Source organism: Manis javanica, chromosome 16, assembly GCF_040802235.1.
Source record: "Manis javanica isolate MJ-LG chromosome 16, MJ_LKY, whole genome shotgun sequence".
Lineage (NCBI taxonomy): Eukaryota > Metazoa > Chordata > Mammalia > Pholidota > Manidae > Manis > Manis javanica.
This window is the reverse complement of record NC_133171.1, coordinates 25,667,601-25,695,523: the sequence shown is the minus strand read 5'-3', so window position 1 is coordinate 25,695,523 and position 27,923 is coordinate 25,667,601. Positions and strand designations below refer to the sequence as shown.

Genomic DNA, 27,923 nt, shown 5'->3' with positions numbered 1-27,923 from the left:
GAATAAACACTTAAATAGAATACATTTCTGTACATACTACAAGGAGCTAAGAATTTTCTAACACATTTTCAAAACATGAATTTCATATACATGGACAGACATAGCCATGAGAAATGGAAAACTGATTTTTCTCTCAATAAGTACATTTTTAAGACTGACAAATATTCATGAAAAGCTACTGGTAGAAATGAATGATTTAATAAGAATGCCTCAGAAAAGCAGATGCTTATAATCAGAGCATTTTTTATGTGACTGCCATTAGCTGAGGATGCTCAGCAGGTGTGGGCATGCCTGTAAGCACGTGCATACATGTGTGACATGTTCTGTATGCGTATTTGTTTTCTCTCTATATGTGCATATAATGACCAGTAAATAGAAAGTGTATTTTCACGGTTACATTTGGTTTCACCTAATCATTTACTTGAAAATGATTTATTTAAATCGAAAATATTTCCTATCAAGCGAAGAAACAGGGTCCCTCTCTTACTAACATTCATGTTCCTCATCCTGTGTGATTCGAGTCATGTGCATCTCCAGATTAACAGTTGCTAGCGTTGTATATTCTACATTTTGTTTGACTTATTAACCATGTGTTATTTCTAAATTTCATTTAATTGAAGTCGTGTTAAGACACATTGAAATCTTAAGCCATTCCATTTCTAAAAGGTGCCTCACCCGTTTTAATGGGCTTCCGTTGTGTGTTTTCGCAGCGAGCTTAGTAGTGGAGGAGCGAGCAAGACAGATGGAAACGAAGGTGCACCGATTTAAGCAGACTGCAGGGTCTGGTTCTAGGCAAGGACCCGACCGCGAGCAGTATTCCAAGGTAAACCTGTAGTCTCCGACCGGTAGCTTCCCTTTTAAACATGTGCAGTGTGTGTAGCAGGTAGGCTCGTCAGCACCACGTTAAACAAGAGAAGTTACCAGTCAGGTGACAGTCTTGCACCATAACCTCTCTCCTCTTCATATTCTCACAAGATATATAACTTTTAAAAGATATTTGTTAACTTGGATTTGATGGGGTTTTTTTCTAAAAAGAAAATTTAAATACTTGGTATTAAAGTCAGTTGCTTGTCAGTAGTCAAATTTGCATAAATAAGCAAACTGTGTGAAACTATTTTATTGCTAATCATTTAATGTTGCATATAAGGTGTTAAGATATACATTTATACTCTGAAATATTATTTTAGGTTGATATTTACTATCAAGATGTGTTAGTGAATGACAAAAATCATGCAATGTGAGATTTCTTACTATTTCTTTAGTAAGAAAAGTGATTTCAAACTCTTAGAAACTAAAACCCACACAATTTCAAGTGGCAATAAACATTTAACATGTATTTTAATATTTTGTAAGCATACACTAAGGTTCATAAACTGCTAATTAGCATATATTTCAGTTAAGATATGCATAGAATTTTATACTTCATGAAGTAATTTTAAGTATATTACTTTGTTTATTTAAAAATCTCTTTTTTAGAAAACTACAAAAGTGGCAGTAGTCATAAGAGAACCTGTGTTATAATTTAATGTAGGGAATCCCTTTTGGAAGTAATGACATTTAAAAATTCAAAATTAAAGTTCAAAACTAAATCAGTATCATTGGCTTGAAATACGAACCTAGAAAAAAAAACACTTTTTAAAAATACTGGAGTTGTTTATTGTATAGTCAGATGTTCAGAGACTAAAACCAAAAAAAATGAGTTGGTTCCAAAATCTCATCTGTCACCAGACAACCCCTGTGCCCTGTGTGTTGGGTGCATCTCATCATCACTTTACATCTTAAGGTCGGCTGTAGAGAGATCTCCAGCTGAGACAGTGCCAGGGTCACTGGTTCATGAGGACCAGTTCTCTGGGAGCCTGAAACAACATTTTAAAAAGTAGAATCAATAAAGAAAAAAAAAAAACTCTGTAAAGTATCTTGGTGTTCCACAGAGCCGCTGGTGCCAGCTGCACCTCTCCTCTCCGCATAGTCCTTATGGTATCACGCCTCGGTCGGTCAGCCTACTTGTCTGTCGTCTGTATGGGTACCGCCATCTTTTTGTTTTCATGCGTTACAAGTGCTTTAAGAACTAGAAGGCAGCACAGTTGAAGTTTTCTTCCTCCACAGTTGGATGCAATTTTGAAAAGGTTCTCTGAACTGAAAATGCTTCATTAAAGCTGGAAATGCTTTATTGATGTCTTAGCGTTATGTCAAAGGATGTGGTCTAATAGAATAGCAGGGAGATCGAGGGCCAGTGTAGGAAGCAAGAAAGAGGTGAATAAAGAATCAGGGTTAGATACCAAAAGCCTTTCTGGACCTTTCTGAACTAGGACTCTAATCATTTATCAATCAAAAAATCCTACAGGATGAAGGGCCCCAGAAATCTAAACCACCATGAATATTTATAGTCATAATAAATCAAAAACTGCTTCTTGTTGGGGAGATACCAAATTCTCTGACTCATAAAAATTTAGAACTTGGAAATACCTCAAAGCAATCTTCTATTCCAGCATCCTTATTTACCAAATTTATGAAAACTGAGACTCATTCTTAAGAAAGGAGGTAATTTGCCAAAATTAATAACGCCTTTCTGTGGAGTGAGTAGCCCAGAGAGCCCTAGAACTCCTGCTTTGGAACTTTGCTCTCTTATGACATCGCTGAACCTGCGCTTTACGCCGGCCTGATTCAGAGATCTTCTGGGGCTGCTGCTTTGCATTCAATTAAATCACCATATTCCGCCTTTCCTCCCTCCTTTCTCTCTCATCACATTTGAACGTTAAAAAGAAAAAACATTATCTTCAAACGTGTTATTGTTGCTCTTACTACATAAATTTCTATTCTATTTAACTAATAAAATTATAAATTAATAAATGTGAGATCAAAGACATGGCATCTTTAAAAAGTTGTAGGAATAGGATAAGAAAAAATATATAAGATAAAATAAGTTTGCTTCTTTTTTATATTTTATGTCAAATAAAAGATAAATACTCTCCATAGTTCTAATATTCATATTATGGCCTAATGCTGACAATAAAAATTTTAAATAGGTTTCAGTAGCCGTTTCAGTTAACTCAGATGCCCCTCAGATACTTGAGAGATTCTTCCTTATTTTGTATCCTAGTACCCCAACCTTTTTATAATTTACAAAGATCTATTTTTATTCATGTAACTGAGAACCAGTATTGCCATAAATTTAATGTATGTTACATTTTGTACTTTCTTCCTTTATTTATTCCTTTTTAAATGTCTTGTCCATTTCACATTATGGATGAAGCAATACTCCTTAGTTGAAATTCTCCCAAATTAGAAATTGGTTAACCATACTCAAAATATTTATAAGCAAATACCAGAAGAGCTAGATTTTCTTCAGGGCAAAGAATTGCAGGACGAATGTAGTACAGTTCCTGCGAAGTTCCAAAGCTGGAGCCTCCTTTAAAATGCTGAATGACCCCATCTCCATCCTAAGTAAGGGATTAGCATTAACTTTGCTCTTGAAAAAAATCACAAAACTGCTTTGGGATCCCTAAAATATGAGCCCATGCTAATTTTTTACTTACCTATAAAAATAGCAGCCCTGCACCGACAGCCTCCTCCCACATCAGTAACTCACTCCCTGCTGTCTGATCAGTAGGAATTCCTCCCGGGGATACTATGTTCCTCAAAATACAATTAATGCACGTCCATTCAAATACTTAATTGTTAAATAGGAAGTTTAACAAATTATGCCAGATGAAAAGGCAAAGTGATTATTTAAACCTTTAACAGATTTTGAAAGGAAGTAAATAAAGTAATAAAAAGTGAATATGAACGTATTTGATTTCCTTCAAATCGCCCATGTGAAGAAAACTCTGATGTGGTGTCAGGATGGGTTGTTTTTACCCTAATATAGAAAAATTTTATATGGCATTCGTTCTTTCCAAATTCTCCTTATATCTCTTTGCTGGAATAGCAAAAGCCCATATAAAAGAAGGTCCATATAAAAAAAGGCCCATATAAAACAGATGGCTTATAGAAAAGGGGGATGTCTCTAGTCGGAGAAGTAGTTCCATGCACACCCACATAGTCTTACGCTACAGTCCACGCTGCTTTGTGCCAAGTAAGGGGGCATTTGCTCTGGGTGCCAACACAATGCCAGACCATCTTTTACAAATGGATAAATTTTTATTGTATGAGAAACTAATTCTTTCATATTCTCTCATGGATAAGCTATCATTTCAATATGTTTGGAAACATTCTAATAATTACATGATATATCTACTTAGCAAAATAATTTCAAAAACAAGTAACAGAGAAGTTAAAAGTTGTATCCCACTAACATGTTAAATCCAGATACTCCTACATGGGCATATTAAGTTTTTATTGCACCTACTCTGTAAATAAAAAGCAGTTCTGATTGAAATGAGCCATGTCAGTAAGCTTCATGCTGTCAGATGTGACAGTCTGCTCGTAAAATATTGTCACATTACTTTGAATACTTCATTTTAAATCATATTAATTTTAGATCATACATGAAGTTTTACAAATAGCTCAATTCTGGAAATAACATAAATACCCTTTTGAATTATAATTTAGCATATGGCTTTCAAAAACAAATCACACAATTATGAAAAAATTATTTGGAAAGGTAACTATAAATATTCTATAAATTTGAAATTGTTTTCATGTGTGATGTGAAATTCTTTGCCCACTACATCCACATGAGAGGTGAAGAATTACAACCAACATTTTAAGTACCTTAGAGCTGAACTGCTCTCACCTAAGAGATTATTAAATAAACATGATTCCCTTCTCTAGGATTTTTCAAAAATATATTGTCTTTTATTTCTTTTTGCCTGTACAGATCCAGGTTTCAGCATCAGTTCATTTAGTATACTTCAAGAAAATTGCTTATACAAATTTTTAGAAATAGAGTTCATTTTAGATTCATTAAAACTCATCTGATAGGGAATATCCAAAGATGGATGAGTTTTTCTGCAAGTTTAACAAACATTTGATGTTTTCACACCTTAATGCATAAATACAAAATTAAATCACTTCGTAAGACACTTGAATATCCAGTGTATACTCATATGTTCCTCTTAGTTATGTGTTCCTGTGTTTTATGTAACAAATTATATTATCTTATCTTCCAGTATCTCAGATAAGAGAATCACTTATATATTAGTTACTTCTAAATATATGATTCTAGAGCTACTATTCATTATAATTAAAACACACATAAAAATAACAATATAGAGTATTTAAAGCTCTTTAGTGTGTGATCTGTTGCAACAAGAGTGAAATACAAATAAGTAGATTAACTGCTTTGACGACTTTGCATGTTTCAGTCTTTTATCTGCTGATTTCTAATATCTTAGTTAATTAATACAAAAGACAAGTTTAAAGACACATTTAAATATAACATATAGTATACATTGAAATTTTACAGAAATCCCACTATTTACTTTCAACACTGAGTTGATTGTTTAAATCCAAAAATGTCTGTTAAACCATAAGAGAAGGGACGCCGAAGTCCAGCCTTGCCCCCATCCCTTGACTCATCTTTGGCCCAGCCCCACAGCTTAAATGTCAGCCCTTTTTTGTGAAGAGAGATATTTTTTGGAGAAACTTGAAATAATGGGATCCCTATAATAGGGAAAGTATGTGGGTAAGTTGAATAAGAAAGAATCAAACACAAACAGATGGGCACAGTCTGTACCCATGGATAGAGTAGAGGGTGAATAGTCAATAATGAAAACAAAAGCCATAAAAGAGAAACCTGTATACTAGGGGAAAAAAAAAGAGTTTTGAGGGTCTTTTCCACCCAAGCATTTAAGTTTTTTGTTTAATTTATAATTCAGCCTTCGAAAACCATTTCTTACCATTCAAAGGAATTAGGACTTTTACATTGGAATCATGTGCCTCGGTGTTTTAGGTTCTTGTAGATCCACACCTGCTTTTACAAAGGCGCGCCTTCCGTGGTGCGCGCCGAAGCCTTTGGCCTCACCGTGCATGTCTCTCTTTCCCACCGTCTGATGACGGAGCTCACGCTTTCTTGTTTTTAATCTTTAGTATAACATGCATAAAGATCAGTACAGAAGCTGTGATAACGTCTCTGCCAAATCATCAGATAGTGATGTCAGTGACGTGTCCGCCATTTCCCGGACCAGCAGCGCCTCACGCCTCAGCAGCACAAGCTTTATGTCAGAGCAATCCGAGCGCCCCAGGGTCAGAACCAGGTGAGTCGGCAACACTGTTTCTATCAACTGGGTCTATCCGTGGTATAGAGGCGCCCCTCGCTTCCTCAGTAGTCTGGCTGTAATGCAGGTCAGGGCAAGTAGCAGAACGGTTTCATTAAGATAATTGGGACTGGAGTGGGTTGAGCATGTCTTAATCACCTGTTGACTGTTTGGCGTCTACTGCTATAGTTTATAACCATAGTCATAATTTTAGAAATTGCTCAGAGTCACATTTGCAAGACTTCCTTCTAATATGATGAAATCCACAGAGCATCCTTAGGTCTGGTGTCAGAAAGCTTTTCCTGTAAAGGGTCAGCGAGGACGTATTTCAGGCCGTGGGGACGGTCTCGGTCGCAGCTGCTGTAGAATGTCTAGTGAGAAAGCCACGCAAACGAGCGTGGATGTACTCCCGTAAACCTCTGTGTGCAAAATGCTGGAAGTGGGCTGCGTTTCCCCCTGGGCTGCAGTGTGCTGATCGCCGCTGTAATTGCATAGAATTTGGTCTGCTTTCAGGGTAGGAATGAGTACACGTAGCAGCAAAATACATGTTCCTTATGCACCTTACGTGAGTTGTCAGAAATCGCATGAAGTTTGTTTAAATCACTGACAGTCTCTTGTGTTCTTGTGAGGCAAGTATCCTGCAAAGGGAAAAGTCCTCAGGGACCCAGGTGTCATTGTAAGGAAAGCAAATGCAATATGGACAAAATATAAAATAGCAGTTTGTGACCAGTTTCCAGAAACAGGAGTTTCATTGAAGGAATTTGAGGGATTGATGAGAGGCCCAAGAAATATAAATGTACAGAGTGGGAACAATTACCTTTCTAATCCTCTGAAAAACTGACAATGTCTCACATCTTGATGACGTACAATAAAATGCACCGGAGAGTCTCCCTCAGGCTTCTTGCGCTTCTGTGCCCCTGGTTCATCTGTGGGAGCAAGTTGAGAGTAATTATCTTACTGTTAATTAACGGTCATACTCTGATGACCTAATGAGCGATTTCAAATGATACAAATATTAATAGAACATGTTTTCTCTCTATTTCTGATATTCTCAGCATCTAGTCCCAATGAGATATTAAGTTCTCTAATGTTAAGAAATAAGTAGATGACCTAAAAAACATTGCCCTATTGAGGTCCTTAGGGTCAAGAAGTGAATATTATTCTAGTAAACTCCTTTTCATTGAATATTAATAAGACATTATGTCTCCAAATATATTCAGTTTAGCAAGAATGTCAGCAAATAGGGCTTACACAGGGACCTTTTCATCTGTAATCACTGAGAACAACTTACTAAATAATTTTAAAACCATAAATCTTGAAGTAATTTTTATTTACATTCACAAGAGAGCCAAGTGCCTTGAATCCTATCCACTATAAGGTATTATGAGTCAATATGAGTCAATGCAACTCATGCTATCAACCAATTTCAAGAATAATTTTGTGGGTCCACTGTCATTTTCTTGAAATTTCAGGAAATGGGATTCTTCAAAACTTTATCTTTGGGAAAAATGTGGCTATGTGCTTGTTGAGGAAGAAAGAGAATAGAAACTTCAGGCAGCTTCAGCAAGAGACTGATGTCAGGCACAGAGGATGGGGAGAAACTTCATGGTGCTGGACTGGAGCGAATGTTACCTTGCGGGAAAATGCCAGTTTAACAGATGGACCCTGATTGGAAATGTATCACAACAAAGTAGGGGATTCCTCACCTCCTTCTTTCTTACATGTGACTTTTCTTGTTCATTGAAGGTGGTGGGGAGAGAGGTAGACCTAAAACGAGCACACGTACATTTCTTAATGATCAGTTTTCTCTGGGCATTTCTCTGTTCTCAGCTTTCTTTCGGCTTCTCTGTAGTGGAGAACACGCAGAAGCTGAGTCACTTCAATGTAAGTGAGGTGCGTAAATGCAGGCACTAACGCTGGCGGCGCACCAGTTTCCCCTTAGGCTAATTTGAAGAACTATTTTATTTTTCTTTTAGTCCCATACTGAAGGTCAGTGATTCCTCAAATGTACATACTGGTTTCTAAGAACACCTAGGAGGAAAAATGGGATAGAGAGGAAAATAGGAAAAAAAAAATGAGATACAGGGAGGGCAGGTTTTCCTTCTGACATTCAGAGTCTAGTAATTTTTTCATATACAGCTGACCCCAGCACAGGGGTTGGGGCACCGACCCCTATGCAGTCAAAAGTTCATATATAATTTTTGACTCTCCAAAAACATAAGTACTAATAGTCTATTGTCGACCAGAAGCCTTACCAATAACATAAAGTCAGTCAATACATTTTGTGTATGTATTATATACTGTTTATTCTTAAAATAAACAAAGCTAAAGAAATAAATGTTTTTTCAAATGGTCACAAATCTCAAAAAAAAATTTCCCATGTATTTGTTGAAAAAAATGTATGTATGAGTGAAACCATACAGTTCAAACCAGTTTTGTTCACAGGTCAACACACACACACACACACACACACTCTCTCTCTCTCTCTCTCTCACACACACACACACTCTCTCTCTCTCTCTCTCTCTCTCTCTCTCTCTCTCTCTCTCTTATCTCCATCATCAACCATGTGGCTGAAAACTGAGAGGAGGATTTGGGGAAAAAAAGGAAAAAGAACAAGATAACATCAAGGTAAAAATGCCATGTGTCACTGATCAGAACAAGGGTGCAGGCACTTCAGCTTTAAGTATTCCCGTATTCCCTGTTCTAACACTGTGGGGAACATCGATCGTTTTCAATATAGGGCCTCTTCTCATTTCTTCTTTTATTTTAGTAGCTAACATCTGCATAGATTTTTAAATTCTAGTTTTTCAAGTTCATGGTGAAAAGGTGAACAGGTCCAATTGGTCGTGATGTTAGGATATATTTATATGTCATGATTAGTAGCAACTTTTGAGTTCCCATCATGTGTACAGACTACATTCTCTTCCAAGACTGCATTAAAATAAAATATCTAGACCACCCACTCAAGATTATAGTCAAGAGTTTGAAACCTATTTTTATATTCTGGTTCCATATATGTATCTTCGTTCAAATGTTCCTATGACAGAGAACTGTTTTATTATACATTGTCTTGGATGAATTTCAGTCTGGAAGTCAACAAAAGATTTAGAAAACATCATAGCATTTGTTCGTACCCTAAAAGTTAAACAAGTACCCAGTATTGTCATGCAGGGCTATAGGAAAAAGCCACATGACATAATATTATTCACCATATAAAACTGTAGTATGTAGGCACTTAAAATAGCAGTGTCAATCTCTGTCCAACTATGTGATGAACCAAGGAAATGTCAAGATAAGGCATCTGAAATGAGCAGGGTGTCACACAGCCTTCTGTGGAGTGTAGACCGGTGTCTTCCAAACACTGCTACATTTCCCTATTAATGATTAACGGTACGCTTTATTGTTTTTAAGGTTTTGAGAAATTCTCCCTTAGAACAACTTGTTTATGTTTGTTTATTCCAATGTGTACCAAACATTTCATTCTGGAATGCTTTTCCTATAGAGACATCCATTAACATTTTGCCAAGTTCTTGAGTGCGGTTTGGGAAAATCCTTTTTAAATAACCAGCATCCTCTGCCTCAAAGATAAAAGCCTATAAAGTTAGCTTTAAAATGCCTGTTTGAGGACAAATAAAATCAAGCACTTCTAAGATGTGAGATAGGGTGAAAGATATTTGAATGATCAATCTCTAAGAGATCATTTTCAAAGAGTATTAGGGATTCACGGGCCATATCCTGAATCTTTTGTGTTTGATATAATGATTATGCAACAAATATCTGGTCTACTCAGTGGGGCCACTAGCTAAACCATGCGGTCTGTGTGTATTGAATAAGGGCATCCTCTCCTCCAGATTCTATATAGTTCTTTCAAAATAGTTCAAAATAAGTCTCATGTTTTCAAAGTTTATATATACTAGGGAGCTATAGTAGGAAAAAATAGACTGTAATGTTTGTTATTAGAACAAATAACCTTTGGGAGATATAATGAACTATATAAAGGTATTCTGAAAAACTGTTGTCATCGATTAAAACTATTTAAAACTTAAGTAATTGCTAGAATGATTCTTAAAACAAAATCAACACTTAATATTTTAAAAATAATAAACATCAATAAAGATGTGAGTTTTCTGCTTTTTCGGATTTGTTCTCCATGTGCCTTACAGTTTCCATTTAGTATTGGCTTAAATACTTCGCAAGGAATGTTTTCCCGTGCATACAAAGGCATACTGTATTAGGAGAAGTGGCATAAATTGATAATAAAAAATGCACATATATGTTGTATTTTCTGAATATGCTGAGCTTCTGAGTCCTCTATGGGAGCTAAGTTTTTACAGGATAGCTCAGATTCCTTTTTCATCTTTATCGTATATCGATTTCTTTCCAGGCACACAAATTTCAGGTGTTTTATACCAAATCAAGCTTTAAAGCTTTTAACTTTGCAAAGGCAAGTATAGTCCTAACATTGGTGTCAAATGTTATACAATTTAGAAGCTTTGTCAAAAGCGACAGCATTCAGTCTTGTAATACACATTCTGTTAAATCTGCAAGTTGGTGGGTGTACAGGTTGCCTTTCAGTGTGAAGTGGATTTTAATGCCCGAACTTGAAGAGAAAATTTAATGCAAATGGTTTTTGGTCTTTTTGTCATTCCCTACTGAAAGACTACTTTCAAAAGCATATTTTCTACATTCATAATTTGAAAGATATGGAAGCTTTTTAAAGAAAAGTTACCTTCCATACACAAACAGTAAACTTACAACTATAAATTTACTAAAATTTGGCATTTAATGCCAGTAGGCATAATAATTAGGAAGCATATATATTGAAGGAAATGTTTATATTTATTTGGGGATTTTAAAACATTCTAGGTTAAATTATTTGATAATTTAAATTATGATACAGAATAAATGTATAGGTTGATACTGTCTGGAAAATCAATCTCGATACTGCAGTTATGTTTGAAAACTGTCAAAGAAAATGCCAAATGCCCCTTATTTCACAATAGTTGTTTAATTCAACAGTAGAATACAAGATCATTTAAAAATAATGTTTGGATTTTTTTATTATAGTATTTGAAAAATGCTTACTGCAAAATCATTTGCTGTATTAGTAGCTCGGTAAAACAAATGAAATTTTCATTCTATACACTTATTAATTATTATGCCTTCTGGCATTGAATATAATCATAAGCAAACAAGAGGGCATTTTTCTTAGAACTACCTACACTCAATTTTGCATGCTTGCCTATTGTACATGAATAAGTAAAGGCTATTGAGAGCTACCAAAGCACTAAAAGAAAGAGAGAAATAACATTGAAATGCGAAGACAGTGAAGAGAATGAACCAGAACACAGTGAAAGGTACTGGATATTGAATATCTGAGAAAAACACATTTTAGTGATCTTCTAGTGGCTTTTACCATAGCATCTTTTTAGTTCCAGTAGTCCAGAACTCATGAACCATTTCCACTGATATTTCCTGTGACTAGATTAAAGCTGTAGAGATGGAAACAATGTGTCTTGTGCCCTAGACTCTATGGTCAAATCACTGTACCATACTTGTTAATATGCCATATGACCAAATATGCCATATGTCTAAGTTATTAACCATGTTATAATCATAACATAAGAAATATTGCTTGACCTATGAATAGAAGTAGCAGAACAGTCTTAATAGCAGCCAGTAACAGAGCTCTTGCGACAGAGGTGAGAAGCTGTTCTGATGAAATTCTTCCTTGAGGGCCATTTAAGGCGACAGTTTGAAGTAAAGCGGCATCGGTCCAGTTTGAAATTCCTCCAGCCTGCTTTGTTTTCACCTTTCTACTCTGTCAGTTCACTGTAGATTTAGTGATTATGTTTAACTAAATTCTGGGAAGGTCAGTAGAATATTAGACAAATGCTTACTATGCAATAGACAATGAACATGGTAGGTAGTAGTAAGTTTTCAAAATTTAATAGAAACCTGGGATATCTTACAAAGATCGGTTATTTGTGGAAATGATCATCTGTATTTAGATCTTAGAGATGATTTCTCCCTGCAGGGGGGAAAATAACTATACACTTTTGATTGAGTTATAAAAGTACATTGTAACACTTCATTATTTGTAGAAATCTTCTTCCCTGTAGCTTTTAATTCTTCTGTTAGAATTGAGTTAGATTATCTTTAACATCTAAAATATTTTAAAGAGCATGTTTAATAGGTATCATTGAAATGATGATTAGAAAATTTTCTTTAATTAGAAAAATAAGTTTTAGTGTGTCTTTGGAAGAGGATATGAAAAATTTATTTGAGATAAAACATTTGAAAGTTCAGAAACAAGCTCCATTAATAACTGCTTATAATACATATTAGTCTCTTTTTATACAGTCTAAGTTGTATTTTGATTGTGTGTAGTGTCCATAATTTTCCAGTTTGGTTTAATTATCCCAAAATTATCCTAAAACCATTTCCTATTCTGTTTTAAATAAAATAAGAATGTAATTCTCTCTGTTTAGTTATTTTCCCCACAGTATGCTAGATATTAATTCATGTACTGCTAACAGTACATCCTCAGTGTAACAGATTATTGAAGATGTATAAAGCTTATCCATCTTTTAAGTGCAAGGAAATAATACAGGTGATGAATTCTAAAGTGAATTGATATTATTAAAGTAACTTTCAAATGCAACCAATTTATTTCCTGGGAATAGTTTCAAACAAAGAGAAATTTGTCCCAAAAGTTCAAATTCTCTTCACTGCATAGGAAGTGTTTGTAGCTGTGATCTTTCCTACTGGCACAGAGGCGAGGAACAGTGTATTTAATCAGGGATTCTGATTGAAGTCCAGCAGTACCACCTTTTAGGCTCATGCCAGATATGGGAATATCCTGCTTCCATAAGAGGACTTTGCGGAGCTGTATAATTTTCATAGCACAGGAGGACTTCCTCAGGGGCGACACTTGTGGTCTTGTGTCTTTGGCATGTTGTGACTGCCCCCAAAACCAGCTGTATTCGGGATGCTCGGTGCTGTATTAGCCATCAGATACAGCAGGATGACTGTCTCGAGGGAACCTCAAACTGTTACTCTATTTTTATGCCAGAAAATATATAATGGAAAATTTCTAACAGATGCTGAAGTTTCCATATATCATACTGAGTTTACATGTTTATATTTGCATTTTGAAAAACCAACTGTTGATTATAACCTAACAGTATTATGTCAATTGGCAGCTCATTGTTTTAGTGATCACTAAGGTCATCAACATTACATACCCTTACTTTGGACACATATTCATAATTCTGTGGCAGTTATACTATTCTTTGAAATGGATACAATATCCTTTCACTTTGAACCCATACTTTCTAACCTCACCTATTTCATGTGTCCCTTAGATGATTTTGCCATAAAATGGAACACATACATTATTACATTTTAATGTATTAAAATATTATGATTTATTAAGTATCTTTTTGTGTACCAGGTATTCTGATAGATGATTTACATGTAATATCACGATTGCTACAACATCCCTGTAGTATAATTGTTATAATCTCATTTTACAAATAAAGGTGAAAGTGGAAGCACCTTTTGAATTCAGATGGCCAGGTGAGCAGTAGAGCTAGAATTGAAAGCCGAGTAACTGAACCTTTTATCATTATGTGTAAATTTCTTAATCCCTAATAGTAGTATTTTTTGCTTTAAGCTGTATTTTGTCTTATATTAGGACATGTCTTTTTTTATTAGTATTTAATCATTTGCATCCTTTTATTTTCAGCCTTTCTGTGACTATATGTGTTTGTTACATCTCTAACATAAAAACAGCATAGAGCTGGATTTAGAATCTCTTTCTTTTAGACTGACAAGCTCTATCCTTTAATCAGCTAGGTAATCAATTTCCATTTATTTTGATTTCTTATAAGGCAATATTTCTACTATATTATTTAAAATTTTCCATTTTTATCATTGTTCTATTTTTTTCCTCTTTCCTGGTTGGTTTTAACTGGATTATTATTTCATTTGCCCCTATATTACTCTGGAAATTATACTGTTGATCCTATTAGTGACCAGTACTGAGTGCTTTACCAAGCATGCACATCTGTAGAGCTTGATTTATTTTTTTCCACTTACCTGTAATGCATGTTGAGTTGCATGGACCTCAGGGTGAGCCAGCATGAGGTGTTCGATTTTATCAGGGTGGAGGTTTTCAGAGTTGTGCCCGTGGACTGTTGGTTTTCCACTGAAATTCCCTGTCTCCAGGAACTGTTGCATGAACACCTTTGAAATGGGAAAACAACTAAATAACACATAGTTTGCAAGGCTCTAAGGCTTAACCTGTCAGGTAGAACAGTTCTACTAGGATTTGTGTTATAAATTAAAGGCTTATGAAATATGTTATTAAAAAAGAAAGGGGGATGCAACTGCCTTAAAGACATACTGTACCAAATATGTGGCACAGTGAATTCTGGTGCTAAGATTTGCAGGAAAAAAATTGAAGTATGAGATCTGGTTCTGATTCTTTTGCTAATAACTATTTTATTGAATTCAGATACTACCATGATTTAGCAGACAGGATGATACATAGCAAGTCTTTGGTGCAGTACATTATGGAAAAAGACTAATTTCAAAGAAAAAGAAAAGTTGTACTGGGTTTAGTTGACCTGTTTTCCTGCTGTGTATTTTGTTTATCATTATGTACATGAGTGAAGTAAAAGATATAATTGGTATCACTTTTTAAGACTATAGCTTTACACAGTCTGATGCAAATGTCCAGAGGAATCTCCTTTATTTTCAAGTTCATTGCTTCAACTTAAGCAGTAAACAGATTTCTACTACTCTTGGTATTTGTTAAATTTAAGACAATATGGTAGACATTTTAAAGACTTATTTCCATCCCATTTTTTATTTATTTTGAGAATTATCATTTAGAGCATTGTTTCTTTGCTCATTTTATTTTATTTTTATTAAGGCATCATTGATATATAATCTTATGAAGATTTCACATAAGCAATATTGTGGTCACTGCATTCACCCACATTATTGAGTCCCCCCACACACACCACCACAGTCACTGTTCATCACTGTAGCAAGATGCCACAGAGTCACTACTTCTCTTCTCTGTGCTACACTGTCTTTCCCAGTATCTCCCACACACTTTGCGCACCAATCACAATACCCCTAAATCCCCTTCTCCCTACCTCCCCACCTGCCCTCCCCCACCCCTCCCCTTTGGTAACCGCTAGTCCCTGCTTGGGTTCTGTAAGTCTGCTGCTGTTTTGTTCCTTCAGTTTTTGCTTTGTTGTTATGGTCCACAGATGAGTGAAATCATTTGGTACTTGTCTTTCTCTGCCTGGCTTATTTCACTGAGAATAATACCCTCTAGCTCCATCCATGTTGTTGCACATGGTAGGAATTGTTTTCTTCTTATGGCTGAATAATATTCCATTGTGTATCTGTACCACATCTTCTCTATCCATTCATCTAATGATGGACACTTAGGTTGCTTCCATATCTTGGCTATTGTAAATAGTGCTGCGATAAACATAGGGGTGCATGTGTCTTTTTGAATCTGAGAAATTGTATTCTTTGGATATATTCCAAGGCGTGGGATTCCCAGGTCAAATGGTATTTCTATTTTTAGTTTTTTGAGGAACCTCCATATTGCTTTCCACAATGGTTGAACTAGCTTACATGCCCACCAGCAGTGTAAGAGGGTTCCTTTTTCTCCATATCCTCACCAGCATTTGTTGTTCTTAGTCTTTTCGGTGCTGGCCGTCCTTACTGGTGTGAGGTGATCTCTCATTGTGGTTTTTATTTGCATTTCCCTTATGACTAGTGATGTGGGGCATCTTTTCATGTCTCTGTTGGCCATCTGAATTTCTTCTTTGGAGAACTGTCTCTTCATATCCTCTGTCCATTTTTTAATCGGGTTATTTGCTTTTCGGGTGTTGAGGCGTGTGAGTTCTTTATATATTTTGGATGTTAACCCCTTGTTGGATATGTTGTTTACAAATATATTCTCTCATACTGTAGGATGCCTTTTTGTTCTGTTGATGGTGTCCTTTGCTTTACAGAAACTTTTTAGTTTGATGTAGTCATTTTTGCTTTTGTTTCCCTTGCTCGAGGAGATGTGTTCAGGAAGAAGTTGCTTATGTTTATATTCAGGAGATTTTTGCCTATGTTGTCTTCTAAGAATATTATGGTTTCATGACTTACATTCAGGTCTTTGATCCTTTTCAATTTTAATTTGTGTATGGAGTTAAACAATAATCCAGTTTCATTCTCTTGCCTGTAGCTGTACAGTTTTTCCAATACCAGTTGTTGAAGAAGCTGTCATTTCCCCATTGGATGTCCATGGCTCCTTTATTGCATATTAGTTTACCATATATGCTTGGGTTTATATCTGGGCTCTGCAGTCTGTTCATTGGTCTATTGTTCTGTTCTTGTGCCAGTATCAAATTGTCTGAATTACTGTGGCTTTGTATTAGAGCTTGAAGTTGGGGAGCATAATCTCCCCAGCTTTATTCTTCCTTCTCAGGATTGCTTTGGCTATTTGGGGACTTTTGTGGTTCCATATGAATTTTAGAACTATTGGCTCTAGTTCATTCAAGAATGCTGTTGGTATTTTGATAGGGATTGCTTTGAAACTGTAGATTGCTAGGCAGGATGGCCATTTTGATAATATTAATTCTTCCTGTACATGAGCATGGGATATATTTCCATTCATTGGTGTCCTCTTTAATTTCTGTCATGAGTGTCTTGTAGTTTTCAGGGTATAGCTCTTTCACCTCCTTGATTAGGTTTAGTCCTAGGTATTTTATTCTTTTTGATGCAATTATAAATGGAATTGTTTTTCTGATTTCTCTTTCTGCTAGTTCATCATTAATATATAGGAATGCAACAGATTTCTGTGTATTAATTTTGTATCCTGCAACTTTGCTGAATTCAATTATTAGTTCTAGTAGTTTTGGGGTGGATTCTTTAGGGATTTTTATATACAATATCATGTCATTGGCAAATAGTGACAGTTTAACTTCTTCCTTACTGATTCAGATGCCTTTCATTTCTTTGTTTTGTCTAATTGCCATGGCTAGGACCTCCAGTACATGTTGAATGAAAGTGGGGAGAGTGGGCATCCCTGTCTTGTTCCCAGTCTTAAAGGAAAAGCTTTCAGCTTTTTGCCATTAAGTATGATGTTGGCTGTAGGTTTGTCTTATATGGCCTTTATTATGTTGAGGTACTTGCCCTCTATACCCCTTTTGTTGAGAGTTTTTATCATGAGTGGGTGTTGAATTTTTTCAAATGCTTTTTCAGCATCTGTGGAGATGATCGTGTGATTTTTGTCCTTTTTATTGATGTGGAGTGTGATGTTGACAGACTTTCGAATATTGTACCATCCTTGCATCCCTCTTTGCTCATTTTTAAATATTATTACCTTGATTGCTCTAGGTCATCTTAGTGCATAAACATGATAACCAAGTGTGTGATAATTGAATGCATACCAAATACCTGGAAATAGTGGATCAAAACAATTACTACCTCAAAGTTTTGGGAGGCCATACATGCTAATTTCCTATAATTAGTGGAAATATTTTCTAGATGATCTGAATCATCAGAAATAATTAGTTGTGTTCTTTGTTCTTTTGTACAACTAAAAACAGATATTAGAAATCATTTGTGTGTGCCCATCTTCAATTTTATGATTTTATAATTTGTGACCCATTTATACAATTTTATGGTTCATAGATGATTTGAGAAACTGTTTTCTAATGTTTCTATATTCACTGACTATTGTCTACCAGCTTTTGTTGAACTGTGTGTTTGTTGTTTATGGGTGTGTACACATATATTTAACTGGCTATTTGTAGACATTAAAATCCCTAAAATATGTCTTAGAACAATTATTATTTTTAATTGGCATGCTTAGTATTTGAACAGAATAATTATATTCTTTCCACCCCGTTATCCACCTACTTTCCAAATGAGAAAACTCAATGCCACCGTAATTGTTACCTCTCACCCAGTCCTCTTTCTAATGCTTGCTTCTCAATCTTTTAACCATTGTCAATCCCCTAAGGAACCTTTTAGATTTTATTTTCCTAATTACCCACACTGCATAACATTTAATATCACAGATACACTGTGATCTACTGTTGGTCTACTGTGGCCTCTTAGCCACAGACTTTTGTATAATCTGAGAACTTTTGACCCCTCTTAACCTCCACCAAGCAGTTTTCACCCTTTGGGGCCGATCACTCCCATTGAGAATGCATTTTGACATGAGTCATTAAGATTTATTGATTTTCCTTTCCAAATAGAAATCATGTCACAGACTAGAGATTACAAAGAAAATATGTTTTTATTCCTAATTGCCCAGTGAAAACTACCCAAATTTTGTAATAAAGAGACTAAAACTTGCAACTAGGAGCCAACCACACCCTTAAATTATAAACTTTAGAAAACATCTTTTGAATTCAGTGAAATCTGGACAAAACTGAGGAGAAATACTAAGTACATGCTGACTTAATCACTTATTGAAAGGACTATAGAGTCCCCAGAATAAATAGCACAGCCTCTTAAAAATCCTATCAGAAATTCCGATGTAGAATCTGTGAAGACTCGGGAGTTTTAGCACTAGAACCCCCTGAGACGGTGTTTTATACCTCAGAGTAGCAGATGGCATGACCTCAGAGATGCCTCACAAGTCTGCCATCCCATGACCAAGCAGGATTTGGGGGACCGTATAAAGGATCAACACAGCAGAGCTATTCAGTGTGGTTTGCAAACTGCCACAGCACGTCTGACACACAGCTCTTCATTGCTGACCTCTTGGAGGCTCTGGTCGCATCACTGAGCTGGGTCATCCTGCTGCGATTCAGAAATAAGCAGTAAGATGCCCAGTCCTTCCAGTTCCAGGCCTGACAGGGTAGCTTGTGTCAGACTCACCTTCCCACCTGTAAAGCTGCAAACGCTGCACAAGAGCAAACGAACAAAAAAACCTCTGAAGGCACTCGGAAGCAACAAAGAAGGCAGAAATTTAAGGGGCTCCAGTCTTGAAAATGAGGGAGAACATGAAGTGAGTGCCCAGTTCCCCCCCAAAGGTACTTTTCAGCTCAGGGCAAGGGGTGGCAGAGCCTGAGCAGAAAGCAGCAGCCTTCCTGGGTGGAGGAGTCCAGTGGCGAGCTCAGGAACCGGCAGAGGGGACAGAGACTGCATGCAGAGGGCTCCAGACGTGGTGACAGATGCCCCAAAAGTACTTGCTGACAACTGAGCTGCCCGCGCTCAGGGAAAGACTCCAGGACACCCAGCAGAACGCAGCTGCTGGAGGAGTTGAAGAACCGAGCAGAGCTGGCAGCGGCCCCATGGGAGCCAGGCACAGATCGCCCTCAGGCTTCACAGTTAGAGGGGCTTAGCAGTCACCTCCAGTTCCTGTACAGATTCCAGGAGGTCAAACCCAGGAGTAAGCATTACACTCCAGTAGTGGCCAAGCTCTGACCCGAGCTCTGAACCGGAACAAGAGGGATTCAGTCCACCAACCAAAAGAGAAATGGACTTCTTTTGGAAGGAAGTAACACACCAGACATCAGTGTCTTGTCATCGAATCAAGATTTATGAAGCATGCTTAGAAAATTAAATTAACAAAAGAGGACCAGCTGACTGGAAACTAGCAATAGGATTATCAGATAGAGACTTTAAAACATCCATGGCTAATATGTTCTGGAAAACAAAGGAGGATGGGTGTTTTCATCAAAGACCTGGAATCCATGTTGAAAATGTAAATGACAATTCTAAAACTAAAAAAATACCAAGCGTGAGTTTAATGGCATATTAGAAACAGCAAAACAGAGAATTAGTGAGCTGATCAGTGGAAAGTATATAAATCAATGCATATGCATAGAGAGAAAAAAATTAATTGGAGAGTAAAAGAGACACATGGGACATGATAAAAAGGGTCTCCTGTGAATTAGGCTTGAGATGGATTAATGATTGTGCATTGAGCATTGACCCCTCTATACAGAATTTTATTGTTGCTAACAACCATTTGATCAATAAATATGAGAGATGCCCTCTCAAAAAAAAAAAAAAAGGGTCTCCTGTATACGTAATTAGGGCCCCAGAAGGAGAGGCAATGACAGAAACAGTATTTGGATACTGAGATACTGGCTGAAATTTTTCCAAAACTGATGAAAAACATCAAATTGTAAATCCAAGTACCTCTAAAAATCCCAGGATATCCAAAGAGAGAAAAAAAATATCTAGCAATATCAAGACTAAAGTACTAAAAACTAAAGAGAAAAAAACATTTCTTACAAGATTCTCTGGTGTAAAAACCTTCAGGGAAGAAACCATTTAAGATTTTTGGCTGTAATTTTAGCAGATATTATGAAAGCCAAAAAAGCAAAGGAATGACCAAAAGAAAGAATGCTAGAGGGAAAATTAAAACTCCCAGCATACAATTTTATGCTTAGTAAATATTTCTCCCTGAAGATGACCTTCAGACAATGAATGAATGAATGAGTGAGTGAATAAAACAGCTAAGAGAATTCATCACCAGTAGATCTTCAGTCCATGTTGAAGGAAAATGTGCCCAGTTGAAAGCACTAAATTTGAGGAAAAAAGGTAACACAATCCAGGGGCTAATAATGGTGGGGAAAAAACTTAATCTAGTTAGGCTAAATGGAGAGTTCAAAGAAGAAATGTGATGATTCAAAACAAATGGCAAGTTCTAGAGTTAATTCCAGCTCTGTCAGTAATTGAATCAAGATAGGCTGACTCAATACATATAAGAAATAGCTTGAAATGAAAAAAGTGGAGATAATATAGGATACACAAATACTTAAATGATATTTTGAACAATTATGTGTCAACGAAGTTTTGCTACTCAAACCGGGATCAGCCACACTGACCAACAAGCCAAACCTGGCCCGCTGCCTTTTTTTGTGAATTAAAGTTTCTTTGGAACACGTCTCTGCCCATTTGTTTATATATTATCTATGGTGTTTATCCACCACATTAGCAAACTTGAGTACTTGGAACAGAGACAGTCTGGCCCACAAAGCCTAAAATATTTACTATCTAGCCCTTTACAAAATAAGTTTGTTTAACCCTGACTTAAATGAAATATAAAAATTCCTTGGAAAACACAACTTACTAAAAATGATAGAAGAAAGAAAAAAACTGAATCTGTTTTAAGAAATGCTTACATAACTGTTTTTAAACTTCCCCACAAGGAATACTCCTGGTACAAGTGGGTTAACTGGTAAGTTTTTTCCAAATATATAAAGAACAAATGCTCTTAGTCTTTCACCAATTTTTCCAGAGGATAAAAATAAAAAACTACTTCCAAATTATTTTGTGAGGCCAGCCTATCCTTGATAAATTTGATAAGGACATTACAAGATAGGAAAATTATAGGTCAAAATCTCTCATTAAACTAGTTAAAAGGCTCCAAACAAAATTGTAACAATTGAACCTAGACAGATAGTATGTAGGTAGGCAGGCAGGCAGGTAGGTAGGTAGATGATAGATAAATAGGTAGATAGTAGATTGATTTTGAAAGAGAAAATGAAAATACATTATGATGAAAACAGTTTTGTTCCTTAAATGCAAGGTTAGTTTAACCTGTGTAATTCATTACAGAATGAGGTCATGATCATCTCAGCAGAGACAGAAAAAAAGCATTTGATAAAATTCAGCACACATGTATGACAGATTATCTTAGCACACTAAGAGCTTTCTTAAGACATTAAAGATTGTCTGCAATAATGCTACAGTAAGCATCATATTTAATAGTGAAATACTGAACAATTTTCCTCTGAGTTCACTGAGAAGTACTCTTAACTTCTGTTTAGCATTATTCACGTGGACCTAGTCAGTGTGTGACCTGGCAGTATGACAAGATAGCCAGAAAAAATAAATATATTAAAGCTATAAGGATTACAGATGAAGAATTTAAGCGATCTTATCCACAGTTTATATGACTGTACATACATACAGAAAGCCCAGAAGAATCTACAAAGCAACTATTAGAATTAATGAATGAATTCAGCAAAGTTGGATACAAGGTCAATATGCAAAAATCAATTGTATTTTTATGTACCAAAACAACAAATATTTAAAATGAAAGTTATAAAATGCCATCAAAACAACATAATCAGAAACATGAAATACCTAGGAATAAATCTAATACCTGGGAATAAACTAACAAAATGTGTAAGTCCTCAATTCTGAAGATTACTTATAGCCTCACATATAAATCCATGCACAAGTGTTTGTGTGTGTGAGTGAAATTCAGTAAGAATTACACAGAAGCAATTACTCCTGAAGGTCGGGCCTGTTTGAAGGGATTGGGTATAAGTAGTGATCTAACTTGAGTGCATCCCTCAGCCCTCACTGCCACCTGTTACGAGAATTGGGGTCTGTTAGACGTAGTGAGTAGGTATTTGATGCCATCACAGTTATCAATCAGGCCCTGTGTTTTAACTGAATATTTTGAGATAGAAGCCTGGAAATGGCCCCTTAATGTTGATCAGCAACTTCCTATGTGTATTTGACGTGTGTGTTGACCTAAACTTAAGTGTAGGACTCAAATAATTTGGGTTGACATTTAGCATTTTTGTAAACAGTATTGTAAGTTGATCTGTATTACAGCCATTTTTAAATATGCCTTATATTACTTGTCCCTTTTAGGCTACCATGGAGTCATGACAGATCTCTAGGTTCTTTTGGTTTGTTGAATGTATAAAAATCCATTACAATTGTTTTTAAGTTTGTCATTAACTTAAAAGTGAGAACCATCTTTACATAGCCTGTCATATGCCTTTCCTGAAGGCATCCTTCCCTTTTGAAAATGAGAAGATATTTTGGGCCCATGTCTTTTCATCCTATTTCAGAAATTTTTGCCAACCACCTTATATTACAATAATGAACCAAAATCTCACAACTTATGATACAGATTTGATTATGTGACTGATCCCTTCTTCATGTCTATATACTCACAGTTATATATATGTAATATATATATATAGCAAATCTATTTAGTCTGTGTTAGGGAAGGTGAGCTCATGATGTTTCAAGTTCATTTATCAATCATTTTTTTAAAATTATTGTTTGAAACGAGTTTCTAAGTTGTCTATTATCATAATTTAATTGATTGCTTGATGCACATTTTTCATACCTTACCATATGTATCAGTGTGTATTTTACAATTGATGGCATTGTTAAATAAGCAACACTTTTCTGTCTTAAAAATTCGCAAAATAATGATGCATCTTAATACTGATGACACCTTTAATTTGAGTAAGCATGTGCAGATGATCCCTCCACTCCTGCCGTTTCATGGTGGGTTGCACCACACCAAGCCATGGGTGTAGCTTACCGTGCGGGCCCAAACGGTATCACCGCCAGGCTCCATTTGCAGCAACAATCGTGTGAGGTCCCCAAGATTCTGCTGAAGATGTACCTTCTTCATTACTTAGAGTTCCAGGATCCTATAGCCATAGAACAAAACTAGACCAGTTTCCTATGCAAGCTTCGTGGGTATTGGTTCCACATATGAAGTATGGCTCTTATCCTTTAATGGTGAGCTTGCCAGTTATGAGTAAATGAGATTTGTTTTCAGCTAAATATTCTGACACCCATTAGTTGTTCTAACAGAAAACCAAATTCTAATCTTGCATTAACATAATATTTGTCAGTAAATGAGTCATAGCCATTTTTATTGTATTATGAATATTTCCACCTAATGGAGACAGTCAAAAGTTTTATTTTTTTTGCTCCTCGGACTTACTATTTACAACTACAATAAACCAGGGTAAATAATTCACTGTTCTCAAGCCTTCTACAACTTAGTATATCCACCCAAGTCCTGCCTTTTACTATCTTCATTTATATTCCAGGTATTTTACTGTAAGGAATTATTTATTTTCCTTTGATAACTAAAACACATCTATTACTTTGAATATGTATTCATATATTTTTTAATATATGTCACTTTTATTTCTGTTTTAGAGTGAACCATCCATATTAATCACAGCTCTTAACATAAATTTTTATTTCATGGAGAAAATTTGGAAGTAGATAATTGAGAATAATAGACTGTCATATCCAGGCAATTTAGCAGCCTAACCAGTTATACAGCACACATAATAAAACACCCTACACCCACAATATCCCTCAGACTTTTCTTAAAGTTGCAGAAATGAAGCGTTATTGGAAGAAATGTTAGCTTATCCATTGAGTAAAACCAGTATATGAAATTTAGGAATTCTAGATTAACTAGTCTGTTCATGAGAAAACCAACCTAGATCTTAATTAGTAAATGAAATCTTGTATTTGTATACCACCCTGATAAAATCTGTAAGAAGACAAAAAGATGAGGCTTTTTCTTATTTGAGATATAATTCACATACCATAAAATTCATACCGTTAAATTATACAATTCCATTTTTTAGTCTAGTCACAATTAGTTGTACAACCATCACAACTGTCTAATTCCAGAATATTTTTATCATAGCACCATCCCCCCCAAAAAAAGACCCTTCCCACTTGCAGCTACCCCATTCCCTCCCATCTAGCACCGGCAACCACTGATGGACATTTTGTCTCTATGAGTTTGACTATTAGACATTTCATTTAAATGCAATCATACAATATGTAGCTTATTGTATCTAGCATCTTTCATGTAGTATCATGTTTTCACCTTCATCCATGTTTGTAACATGAGTCACTCCTTCATCCCTTTCATGGTTAGTAATATCCCATTGTATGGATACACCACATTTTGTTTCCCCATTATTCGGTTGATAGGCATTTGGGTTGTTGTCTCTTTTTAACTGTTAGGAGTAATGTTGACATGACTATTCATATGTAAGTGTCATATGGCTATATGTTTTCAATTCTCTTGAGTATGTACCTAAGAATGAAACTGCTGCTGAGTCATGTGGTAACTCTAAGTTTAATTTAACTATGTCTAAGTTAAACTAAGCTGCCAAGCTGTTTTCAAAACTAGCAGCATCATTTGACATTCCCATCAGGGATGTATGAGGGTACCAGTTTCTCCAGATTCTCATAGACCACAGTATTGTCTTTCTCATTACAGCTACCCTAGTGTGCATGTCGTTGTAGGTCTCATAAAGCTTTTCTTAAGCCAAGTTTATCAAACTAGTTTGATATCTTCAAAGATTCACTATGATTATGGATTTAGATTATTCTATTAAAATACCTTGGGATCTAATATCTATCTTCCCAGACTCTATTCTTCCTAGGATGCACAGAAAGTAAGAAATTTTTATCACCAATTGAAAAGGCTGTATTTCAACATACAAAGGGAAGAAGGACCTTCAGGTTTGCCTCTCAGGTTTTAGGGCCAAAACTAACACAGGAACTGAAGCGTAGATTTTCATGGGTGTTTCTTCTTTGCATATGCACACGACATGTTCTTGAGTGAGGTGAACCTTTTGTAGCATGCAAACAAACACATATGCAAAAAGACTAACAAAGCAGATTTTCATCTGCCACCCAACTGCTAATATATCCCAAAAGTCTGCTATCCAGTTTCACCTGCCCGGTTTCCCAGTGAAATTGACTGACTGCTGCTAGTGAGGAATGTGTTATTAGTCACAAGCTGGCGATGTAGAAGCCACGTTTACTAGAAACAAACAAACAAACGAATGTAGAAAACCAGAGTCAGAAAACAAAATAGAGTACAGAAACTGAAATTAGTGTTCGGTAGCTACTTGATATTAAATCTAGGAGCCAAAAAAGAGGCTTACGTGGGCTTGGAGCCCCCAAGGTACCCTGTTCCAGCTACCAGTTCAGGTGGCCCCAGCAGGGAGTCCACTGGGTGTTTTGATGGGACTCCCAAAACTGTCAGAACATCATTCTAATAATCAAAACATAATTATAAGAAAAATAACAAATGTTGAAGTTTTAACTCACTAGTGATAAACCCAACAGGATGACAAACTGGATCTGAAGATGACGCAAGAAACTCATGTACTTATTTATACATTTCTAGGCCTTGGAAAAACAGGGATGCAGAATAATATTATTAAATCAGGTTCAAACCTGCATAATGTTCTCTAGGTCAAAAAAACCATCACCTTCAGTTATCCCCTCTAAGAGTAATCGTTTGCTCCGTATCAGTTTTATTCAGGTTGACACCTAACTCTACAGTGTTGTAAAAATGTATGAACCGTAATTACTTAAAAAGTGAATATTAAGTTAAAATTTTTACATTCCCCCGGAGAGTCACGTGACCCTTGTTAGCATGCTCAAGCATGGCACCACAAGATAAGACTACCTTTTCTTTTTCCCCAGGTTTAAATATTTTTTCATATTACTTTGAGCATTTGGGTGAATAGGGTGTCTTTAATGTGATTCAGAAAATTAGTGAGCGAACACTTTTTCGGTTGAGTTGGACACATTATTAACAGCCTATCAGACATATTCAAACAAGGATACTGACAACTAGGTATATAAATTGGAAGTGAGGGACTGATTACAGTTGGAGAAAAGCAGTTGGAATATGCAGCACATAGATAGTAAGTAAAGCTTGGGACCAGAGGAGACATCCACAGAATTAGTCTCACATGGAAGAACATCGGGCAGAGGGCTGGGCACTGAAGACCCGGTGTTTAGTGTTGGAAGAGGATTAAGGTCCTGCCAGTAAGGCCCTGGGTAGGAAATCATGAGAATAAAGTGTGTCAAGACCAATAGAATTCATGCATTGTCCAACACATGGTGCATGGAGAAGCCAAAGGGATAAGGACGGAGAAATGACAGGATTTTGCTCTGGGAATCATGGGTGACTCTGATAAAAGGCGGTTTTGGTGAAGCGGTAGGGACAAAGCCTGATTCGAATTAGTTCAGGAGGGAATTGGAAGACAGACAATTCCTTGAGACTTTTCAGCAAGCCATCAGTGCCCAGAGGTACAGGTTGTATCAAAGAAGAAAGGTGGGGTTTTTCTTTGTGTGCTGAGCAGTCACTTTTTTGACTTCCTACTCATAAATCTTTAATTCCCTCGGCAATGGGGAGGGTTCTGTGAGACATACTGTGCATGCTAATATAAAATATCAGAATCCTAATATAACCAGAGTAAACTAGAAAACAAAGGCCTGGGAGACAGTAGTCATGACAGTAGCAAGACTCTGAGAAGCTTTGTAAAGCAGAAAGCCTCAAAGTGCATCTTGAAGGATTCGAGCTCACCTCAATGACAGAAATAGTTTTCTAGGCGGTGGAAGCAGAACAAGTCAAAGGCAATAGCATATTTGGGTTGAAACAGTGACCTTCACATTGATTAAACTGACCTGACCGGTTAGACCTGCCCGATCCTCTCCCCTCAAATAGGTAGGTAGAAGAACTGAAAACGTCTTCACGTGTTCTCATTGGACATTATGGTGTCCTAGATTCTTTAGGAAGCTATGCATGGTCCTCAGATCGTGTAAGAATGCTTTTCAGCTTCTTAACAAACTTTGGTTTTTTGAGGAAAAATTGTATCAATCATTTTAACATCACTTTTTAACTCAACCCCCCAAAATGCCAATCATTTACTATACAGATTTCCAAAATTTTTTCCAGAGAATTTTTGTGTGTCAGTATTGTAGAACATTTCATTGCTATGATTAAGTATGCATGAAAAAGTATTTTATTCTTCTAGCTCATCTTGAATAAATGTCCACGATAGAAATATTACAGAAGACACTTCCCTGTACTTTTAAATTTATCTCCAACCTATAGAACATTGTCCA

At 36.1% G+C, this 27,923-nt stretch overlaps 1 protein-coding gene across 49 annotated transcripts in view; it reads left to right on the top strand.

Annotated features, from left to right (window-relative positions):
• Positions 1–27,923, top strand: part of RIMS1 (regulating synaptic membrane exocytosis 1) — a 411,017-nt gene that overhangs the window by 332,778 nt on the left and 50,316 nt on the right. For 39 of the 49 annotated variants that reach the window (XM_073224834.1, XM_073224832.1, XM_073224839.1 and 36 more), the window contains 2 exons: positions 711–823; positions 6,031–6,197. The exons of the other annotated variants lie outside the window; for them this stretch is intronic. In XM_073224834.1, coding sequence (XP_073080935.1) covers positions 711–823; positions 6,031–6,197 — 280 coding nt within the window. Of the gene's footprint in view, positions 1–710; positions 824–6,030; positions 6,198–27,923 lie in introns of those variants that run through there. 49 annotated transcript variants of the gene reach the window in all.